Below are 9834 nucleotides of genomic sequence, written 5' to 3' on the forward strand. Positions count from 1 at the left end.
CCCACACACCATCAAAGTGGATGAAGCCTACCAGGACTTCTGTGATGCAATCATATCTGCGGCAAAAGACTCCATCCCGCGAGGTCGACGGAAAAACTACATACCTTGCTGGGATGTGGAGTGCGACAGGCTTTACCGCGACTTCCTCCGTTCCCCCCAGGGTACCGCCACCACCAACTCAGCAACAGCCCTGCTGGCAAGATTGGATTCAAAGAGGAAGAAGCGCTGGACAGAAGCCATAGACTCAATCGACTTTACGCACTCCAGCCGCACAGCTTGGAGTACACTCAACAACCTCACTGGCAGATCACGTGCCTCACTGATCGTTCGTGGTGAAGGTGATGGCTTAAAGTGACATTATAAACGAACAAAAACGTCTGGGGACCAATAAAGGGTGCTGTTACATGCGAATTGACATTATAGGCGATGCTGTTGTAGCCGAACTACAATGTACGTAAAAGATAGGAATTCTGCCGGGACCGAGCGAAATGTGACGCTATAGGCGAATTCTACTGTATTTCAATCACAACAGTAAGTAAAATTAATTGAGGACAAAATTTAAAAATGAATCTGGCAACACTGGAGTCGTATATTTTCGCCCGACTCCACAATCCTGGTTGCAACAACAAAAATAAATCTCATAATCACAAACATAAATTCCGTGTGCCCACTCAAGCGTACGATCTGTGATAGATTCTATGAAATTGAAATAGAAACGCTGCGACAGTTGGCGCGCCCCATGCTGGTGGAGGGCAACTTCCCTGGAAGTTGAGGTAGATCTTGTTGGAGACTTAGACCTCGCCCTGGTTGTCTGTGACGTTGTATTGGACCCAGTCCAAGCCGATTGGGGCGGACAGCATCGCATCCGGGATCTTGAAGGAGTCGACCAGGTCCATTGTGTGAGGGGAGAGTTGCTTGCATAGTGATGATGAAGTAGAAATGATCTAAAGTACATAGCGGTGTGAGAATCACTTAAATATTTTCATACCAGGTTATCCACGATTGCACTGAATAACTGATCGTTGAAGCAAAGGGTCACGTGGTTTCGGGTTCCACGGAGAATCTTGTAGTTGGTCCCTCTTCTAGTTATATAACACAAATAAAATAGGTCACCCCTCTTCATCAGGGGTGCATGGGTACGGGGGGTTTACAAGCAAATTGTGAGTATGCATGGCGAGGCTTAGATGCATAAAGTGAAACCATCAGAGACAATCCAAAAACCACCAGATAGCTGGTTAATAGTTACAAGAATTACCACGGCAAGGAGTTGAATAGCAATGAAATGCCTCTAGACGGGAAAGTTGTTACCTCTCTCGCCTGCCCTGGCTCCAAGTGGCCATGACTGACCATCCATCCCAGGTCCTTCTCCACGATGTCGGCCAGGTATAGATGATGTAACATCATCAGCACCGGCTTCAATGACGCGTCCGTGACGTCATTGGTGATCACGTCATTCATTGTGTCACTGACCAGGCGCTCTCCGAAGGACCGCGCGCAACTCTGCGAGGAAAGATCGATGGAAATGAAGCGGTAACTTACATTGATGCATCTGACGGAGCAGAGTTCTGACGGTCTGGTTGGCCTTGTGTCACTGGGGGGTGAGTTACCCAGTGACCACTATGTGCGTGCGATGATAAAATCGATATGGCAGGCCATTATGTTAAAGGTCCCCTCACGGGCCTTGCACAACCACATTATAGGCAGGGCCAGATGGAATGGAAGTCTCATCATTCCATCCTCATTGTAATGGTGCAGGTCACAAGGTCAACAAAATTTCGCCCTCGAACATTGCAAAATGTAGAAACCTTAACAATGTGATAGATGAAAACTCCCGTTCCACCTCATGCCCTGCTCCTGTGCAACGACAACCGCTCCCCACCTGCACCAAGTCGCTCTCCTTCATCATCCAAGCTTCAAATAGATTCTTTCCTGCTTCCTGGACTTTGGAGATGAGCTCATTGAACTGCTGGTTCTCCCGGACTACGAGGAGGTAATGGAGGAATTCTAAGCTGGAGGCGTCTGAACAACATTCACATGGAGGCAAATGAGGTGGAAGTTGATCTGCTGTAGTTCTACAAACTCCCACTAGATCGGTTCAAAGTGGGGAATCCCACCAACATATACTTATGAAGCTTTCTAGTAATTCAAACCATTCACCTTCACTTTCAGGCTTCACCGGCTTGGCTGGCTTGAACATGGAGAGTCTCTCTTTCGCAACTTTCTGTGACGACATAAACCAACTGTCAGTGATTTTCGATTTTCAACACTCGGGTTTTCAGTTATGCAGATTATTCATGAAAATCGAAAAGAATTCAATACAAAAGCACAACGGTGATAGTTCACAATTAAACAAAGCAAAAAAAAAACTGCATGCAAACTGGCTGCACTCATTCCTTATAACAGCGCAAACATTCAGAATATTGATAAAATTATCTTGCTAGTTTAAAACCTTCGCGAAGTCCACTGTGCTCCTTGGTGTTTTGAATCTACATCAACAAATCTTTGTTCACAAAATCAGGAACAACAACTTGAGCAAAAATATTTTAAGAATTTTATCAAATAAATTTATAACCGAGAAGGAGGAATTCCGTTCATGGACTGATAATTGCAACGGTCCTATCTCTCATCGGTACATCCTCTTCATGAGGATGAGATGCTAGGGGAGATCACAACAAGCTACCAACCTGCATCAGGACACTGTTGTCTCCCTCGGCTGTCATAGCGGCGTGTGCGAGTCCGATGAAGGTTCCGAATCTGTTGCAGGAGAGGTAGCCCTGTAGAGAATGTTCCAAGATCAACGACAAGGATGGTCGGCACTCAGCGTAGGGGAACATTGTACGGAGCTTCTCATGGAGGGAACTGGAGGCTAAGTCGATTGATTGATTGAATCTTTATCCTCGGACTGGGAAAGCTTCTTGCCGAGCTTAATCCTGGCAGTTCGCAAACTTGTAGAGGCTTTGAATCTATGACGCAGGCCCGGTCACCGAGATTGACAGAGTGAAGTTTCCGATTGTCTGTGAAGCATTCCATATTCCAGGTGCCGCTAGATGGAGAGCACTGATCATGTGCGCAACCTGAGAGTTGAACCAGGGTTGCTTTGACATTTCTTCGTTCACTAGCTGGACTGTTGATGAGGACTTCGTCTGCCTCGCTTCATCTCTCCACGTTGTATCAGCTTGGGAAGACGCGTATTCATCCTGGTTGGGATTCGAGAGCCTCAGAAGATGACAGCAACAAGTTATGAACAACAACTACCCGCCCTATACTGGTCGGAATGTTGACTCTTAGTGGATGAAGATTCGAGTGAGTGGAGGGGAAGTGCAGTCGTCGCACCACTCGGCCACGCAACCAACACTGTATATCAAATGTGTTTGCCACCCAAGCAGAATACCATGAAAACAGTTCCTGGAAACTCTCCCTACAACAAGGTTGTCGCTTATATGGGAAGTTGATCGCGTTGTAGGGGGCCGCGTATCTTATCAACGTCACAGACGAACCTGTCCTCCGCATCTCTCCCTGCAGATGGAGGCGACCCGCTCCAGGTTCCACGATACAAGAGGCTTTATGACGCAACACAGGGTGACCACCTCTCCGTGCTGGGATCCGTCGCTAGGCTGGAAAGCCCATCGCTCTTTGACGTAATCAAGGCCGATGTTCAGGGCGTATGTTCTCGCCAGTAGAGGCAGCAAAGCTCTTTGTTGAAGCTGTTGAAAGGAAAAACATTATTGGAAACTTTGTCGATTCAACAAACCAACCACAGTTCGTCTTTCATAATGTTCCACACCGATCAATCTCTTGATTAAAACGAAGCAAAACGGGTCCACGTGTCAACGCGTCTCGTAGAATGACGCTCATGTTCTAGTGATCGAGTGGCGCGGAAAGCATGTTGCCAACCAACCTGGTAGGATAAGATGGCCATGTCCGATTTTCCCCTCCTCCCCACGGTCAGCCTGGTGGCAGCATAGCGCAGTGCGGCGGCCAGGCAGGCCTTGGTTCCCCCCATACTCATTGAGGCGATGCATATGCGACCAGAAAGCAGCTGGTCGGCCACAGTCAGGAAACGGCCCCTGTTTGAGCTGATGGAGGTGGAGAAGCTTCCATCAGCCTCCACGTCTGAATACCTGAATGATAGAACGCGGATGAGTGACAATGCAGACGCGAAGATGCAACTCACGAAGCATTGCATCTTTCTAGAAGGAACGAAGAAGTTAGCAACGAAAACGTTTACCACCGAACATTTTTACAGATGATTTAAATATTGAAGCTTTGGTAGAGAGTTTGCTTTGTTGAACCATAGAGAAATAAAACAGAGTACGGTAACCTTAGCAGGTTTAACATACTTTTTTACACACAAAAATATAACATAATAATTAATATAAACTCTAACGTTTTCGACACGTGAAGTGAAGTTAACCCGCTGAAGTTACTTTGTTTTATTTCTCTGCAATTTAAACGCTGACAAACATTTTCGACTGGCTTCAACAGCGCCCTCTAGCGAACCCACCTGTTGAGAAGATTCTCCCGTGGGATGCGCACATGATCGAAGGAGAGCTTGGCGTTATCGACTCCGTTCAGTCCCATCTTGTGTCCCATATCCTCCACTCGGACATGGGGCATCACTTTCAGGTTGTCATCCCTGATCCGGACCATGAAGCCATGGATTCCGTGGTTCTCCTCACCAATGATCAGCTGAGGAAGATTGTTTATCATCATCATCATGTACTTCGCTGTGCACAACTAGATGAGCCACCACCGGGAAAGCCATAACCATCTCAAGGAAAGATCATTTTCAAGGGATTTAAAAAAGTTCTGGACCTGGGTTGCCATCTCTCTATTCCCGTTCCCGGCGAAGATAAAACACTTTCCAGCTGCTTCCTCCACGTCAACATAAGGAAGGTTATCCTTCACTCTATCTTCCCTGTTTCACTAAATTAACTTAAAACAAATGTAGTTCATCTTTGGTCCCAGTATAAACTAAAGGGGAACTACGTCATCAATGCATAGGCCTATTACGTCACCTGGGCGAACACGATGACGTGTTTGGCGTGGACAGCTCCGTTGGTGATCCAGTATTTCTGCGCCAGGGTGGTGGGGGTGTTGATGACAAACTCCTGGGATGCCTGGATGGAGGTGGCGAGGTTAGTGGGAGGTTGATGGAGTCGTCGTTCGAAAATAAACAGATGGAGTTGACAGCTCAGACATAATGCTTAAAAAGTTGACAACTCATCATAACAAATGAAACAATTACAACTTGGCACTATCCAACCTAGCAATCCCACCACGCTAACCACCTTGTCATAGACAGCCGTGGTTTCCATCTCTACCGCGTTGTTACCGTACCCGAGCTCAGTCAAGCCGAAGCAGCCGACGTCGTCCAACGTGTCGATACCTGAGTACAAGTTTTGTTGAGGAATTGTCTGCCAACTTCACTTCATGTAAAATGACATCACAATCGGGGTGATTCCAGATATCAATGACAACGTCCCATCAACTTTAAGGTGTTGCGACCGTGCCATATTTTAAACTGATTGTTCTGCATTGGTGTCATGCACGCTATAATGTCCGCGTTTTGTCGCTTCTACCCTTTTCTAGACCTCTGCGATATGTTTTAGTTTAGCATATATTGCTTTTTTTGTTGTGATTGTCAGAAATAAAAACAAACTGAACTTCAAACCGATGACGAAACGATTGCCGTGACGTCACTGATGAAGTCATGTACCTTTGAGCAGCTTGGCGTGATGACGTTCCGTTCCCAGTTTGAGGACGGTCCCTCCGAAGAGGTTGAACTGTACAGTCATCTTCGTGGACATGGCTGGGTCAATGATCGATGCAAGCTCGTGAGCCGCGAATATTCTCAGTGGATTGTTCTTGAAGTCGAGGACGGATATGAATTTGTTCTGGTGAATGTAAATCATGTTGGACACAAGCGAACTCTTCACATCGTTAAGGCCTCGCTCATAAATACTTGCGCCGAAATATAAGCAACTAGTGAGGAAGTGCGCAATGCCGATCAAGTGGCAGCATGTTGTGAAATAAATAAATCTATCGTCAATGAAGACCTCAGTCCTTTGTCTTGGTTCAACGGCTAAGAATAAACCATAACTTGGTCAACCGCCTCACGAAGCTATATCGCTGGAGGCCCAGCGTTGTTTACTGTTGGAATATAGATTAGACCACATTTGTTGAAGCCAACAAAATACAAATACTGTATAAGTCAATTAGACACGTACGTCACCAAGATGAACCGGTTCGTTAATCTTCAGGTTATTTTGACCACTTACGTCACAGATCCTCTTCAATCTTGCGAGCGCAACATCACGCTCCTCATGGAGAGGGATGTTGTACTTTGGAGTCATGATGGGATCGCTGACAAACTGTCTGAACTCTTTCCTCATCTCCTGATTGTCATGATCCAGCAAATTAGCCATCGCGTCGACGTTAAATGATGTTGCTTCATCGTTCCACGCAGATCTTGACAATGCAACATTTTGTTTAGAAACTTTTCAAACTCACCCTGCAGGCTCAAATGTAGAAGCTTATTTTATATCAAAGTGTTGTTGGTTTGCGATGTATTTCCATGGTTGGTAAATCAAGGGTTTTGCACAAAATGCAATAAACAATGTTTTTGTAAACAAAACACTATGTCAAAAAAGTAACAATATATCGACGGTCGAAAACAAAAAAGTCGTAAGTGACATTTTTGAGAAATTCCCTTTTTTGCATTTTCAAAACCTATGCATTTAGTGCTATCTACTACTATTTCCAGCTTGTTTCTATCGTGTTTGTATAACGAGATATCCCAAGCCATTCATGAAAAATTTGAAAACAAAAAAGACGTATGTAACACATTAACATAACGTAACACAAGTGATTAAATTGCTCTTAATGCTTTTTATTTGAAAATTTCATCGAAAAAGAAATGTGGCAATCAGTAAAGTATAGAAACGTGCTTCATTTAATAGTTACAGATATTAATGCTCAAAATAACAAAATTTAAAAAAGAAAAATTTTTTTTGGTTTTTTACCTTTTACTCCAAAGCGTAAAACTGCACTTACGACTTTTTTGTTTTCGACCGTCGATATGCTAATCACACAACAATGCTAAAACACACAATCAATTTTTCTTCAAATCATCGAAACATTTGATTGATTTACCTTAAGTCTTTAGGTGACATAACATTGTTAATTTGAAACTGGCAAGATAATGACAAACTTCTCTGATGGAATGTGTGTTCTGAAAGTTGTTCATAAATAATAATAAAACAACAAATTTCGAATAAAAAGTACTTAGATGACTGTAAAAAAAAAAAAAACTGTTTAGAGAAGGTCTCATCATCTCTTAGTTTCCAGAATTCTATTCCCAACTACCTAGAACTTGCTAGCAGTGGCACTCAACTGTTGTGGATGCAGCTTGTGAAGACGCTTTCTAACAAGAACTCTACATCTGTAAGAGGAACTATTTTGATAGTTTAAAATGTCAAATAAAGTTGTAAGAATATGCTTTACGCTTACCAATGTTTCATTGAAATGGCAGAAAGATCTACACAAATTCCCAATGATATCCTTTGATTAAATTCATAATGAAATTTCTCGTCAAAATTAGTCCTTTTAACAATATCATCACCAGGACCAACCTCCCGTCGAGGGTTGGAGGGAATAAAGTGCCAAGTTTTTCTGCTTTAATTAATCATGAAAACAGATACAGTATATATAAAAAGCATTTTGCTTTATGGTAAATGTATAATATAAATAATTAATTTATTGCTGTACATGACAATGGGGATAAAGTTGTATGTAATAGCAAAATTGACTTCTAGTTCTAAATGTAAGACCAAACATGCATGGTGCTGTAGGAAACTCACCATTTGTCAACTTTGATGAAGCTTTGAAACAAAACCTTGAGGCCGACTTCCCAGCATGTAACAACTTTGTTGACACGGACAACATTTCATAAAAGTTTTGCTACAAATTAAATATGGTCTGTAAAGAAAATGTTCAAATCATTCAAATGTATGGTTAAAAGTAACCATATAGATTAACTGAGCATATTTCTATCAAATTTATAAATCTATATAAAGGAAAATGTAGTGAATCATATCCAGAACAATAGAAAGTTTCAATCGATGCAATTGGGTATGAAAGAATTACAGTTGATGACAGTTGCTTCAGCAGAAGCTTTGCTTAGTTCTCTAGATTGAAAAAAGTAAGAAGTGGCATCGCGTAATGTTTAAACAACTTCTTAGATCTTTCCAGGTAAGCTCTTGATAACTCATTGGACCAATTAGCCAGACTTTGCATGTTGGGACTGCAGAAACAAACAACAAAAAGCAACTTTTAACTCAAGTGACATACAGAATCATACCTCAGCAGCAGTAGTACAACAATGCATAGGTGCACATAAATATGAAGCATAAAAGTTTACTTTATCAACCACAGTGACCAAGTCTGTGGTTCAAAACCTCAAAGCGCTCAATGCAAACGATACTTTTCTCTGTATTATCGTACTTCTTAATGGATCCAACCTAATTCGTACCATGAACAATTCGTACCGTCAGTTCGTACCTTGAAAAGATCGAGAGAAAAAATAAAAAAGCCAAAGTCGCTGATCGCAGTTTCCGCAAGGTTAGGGTCTCAGAGTATTGGTTAGGTATCGATAGTTAGGGTTAGGGTATCTGTTAGATATCGGTATCCGCAAACAAACAAACTGAAAAGATCAAGAGAAAAAATAAAACAAAGCCGAAGTCGCTGATAGCAGTTTCCGTTTTTCAGCAGTTTCCGCAAACATTTTAAAATTTCTGGCGATTTCCGATAATAATAATAATATATGAGATGTTGTAAAGCAGAGTGCTTATTCATCTTTCAATCACGTACAGTAAACAACTAATAAAGATAATAACAATATTAAGATTGACAGAGGTATCAACAGTGATACACACGCAAAAGTAAACAGCTATGTAATATCAATGTGACTAGGTAAAAAGACACACAAAAACAATATCATACCAAATTTTTTGTTATTGTACTAAAGCAATATTGGTATGCATCAATTAGGCACTGACTACTGGAATGCCTAATGCTAACAGTGTAATTGAACACTAGTGTTGGTACAGTAATAACAGTAGGCTACACAATCACAACAATAAATAGTACACTACAGGGTCATTCCATGTCAACTCAACAGGTTTTTGGAAAAGTGCAAGCTCGACCCGCTTAGATTTTCTTGAAATTCACACTAAAGTTTCATATTGATGTATAATGAACACAAAAAAATTCAGCTTATTATCTCAAGACGTTTAGAAATTACAGCCCTTCAAAGTCACCAAGGTCCCTCAAAATGCGTTCGCATGTAAATTTTCCTCCATGTTTGGGTCTTCACAACTTTTCATGTAAAGCATTTACAAATCTGAAATTTGGTATTCTGATTAAGAAGCAGCCCTATTTTTCATATCTACCATCAAAATTGCTAATTTCAAATTAGTTTTAGATATAGAACCTTTCAAAAATTGAAATTTTTTACATTTGAAAAAATTACATCAATTTTTGATGTCCGCTATCTCCCAAACCAATAGTCCCAGAACTACCATTTTGCATATCATTATTCTATACTAGTAGTTGGTAATTAACCCCCATGAGACTGACACCAAACAAATGTGAAATTATTGAAGTTTGGAATGTGCAAAGATGAAGCCCGAGCAAAAAAGCTGTAACCCATCTCCTTCAATAGTAAATGCAGCTGTGAAATCATGAGCTTGGCCATCACATGCAAAAGTCTCGGGGGTGTGAGGTAGTAGTTGTGGCTTACTTGGCAAACATAAAAATGTTTTGAATTTTGCT

At 41.9% G+C, this 9834-nt stretch overlaps 1 protein-coding gene across 1 annotated transcript; it reads right to left on the reverse strand.

Annotated features, from left to right (window-relative positions):
* Window positions 1-499: 499 nt before the first annotated feature.
* Window positions 500-7982, reverse strand: LOC145785127 (uncharacterized). Its single transcript, XM_082596828.1, has 14 exons — window positions 7863-7982; window positions 7156-7234; window positions 6282-6471; window positions 5720-5897; window positions 5292-5389; window positions 5019-5120; window positions 4505-4689; window positions 3899-4121; window positions 3498-3704; window positions 2685-2774; window positions 2158-2221; window positions 1880-2019; window positions 1309-1500; window positions 500-944 (listed from the first exon to the last, which is right to left on the reverse strand). Exons 1-14 carry the CDS (start codon window positions 7945-7947, stop codon window positions 792-794), a joined length of 1986 nt encoding a protein of 661 aa, XP_082452954.1. The 5' UTR covers window positions 7948-7982; the 3' UTR covers window positions 500-791.
* Between the last annotated feature and the right edge of the window lie 1852 nt (window positions 7983-9834).

This window comes from Aplidium turbinatum, chromosome 16, assembly GCF_918807975.1.
Source record: "Aplidium turbinatum chromosome 16, kaAplTurb1.1, whole genome shotgun sequence".
NCBI lineage: Eukaryota > Metazoa > Chordata > Ascidiacea > Aplousobranchia > Polyclinidae > Aplidium > Aplidium turbinatum.

Bases quoted from the DNA above. Each gene is read 5' to 3' on its own strand.
- LOC145785127 (XM_082596828.1), bottom strand. From the start codon at position 7,947: ATGTTGTCCGTGTCAACAAAGTTGTTACATGCTGGGAAGTCGGCCTCA. The intron at 3,705-3,898 runs GTTGGTTGGCAA...TCCTTTCAACAG, and splicing joins TGGCCATCTTATCCTACCAG to CTTCAACAAAGAGCTTTGCT. The intron at 2,222-2,684 runs GTTGGTAGCTTG...ATGTCGTCACAG, and splicing joins ACAACAGTGTCCTGATGCAG to AAAGTTGCGAAAGAGAGACT.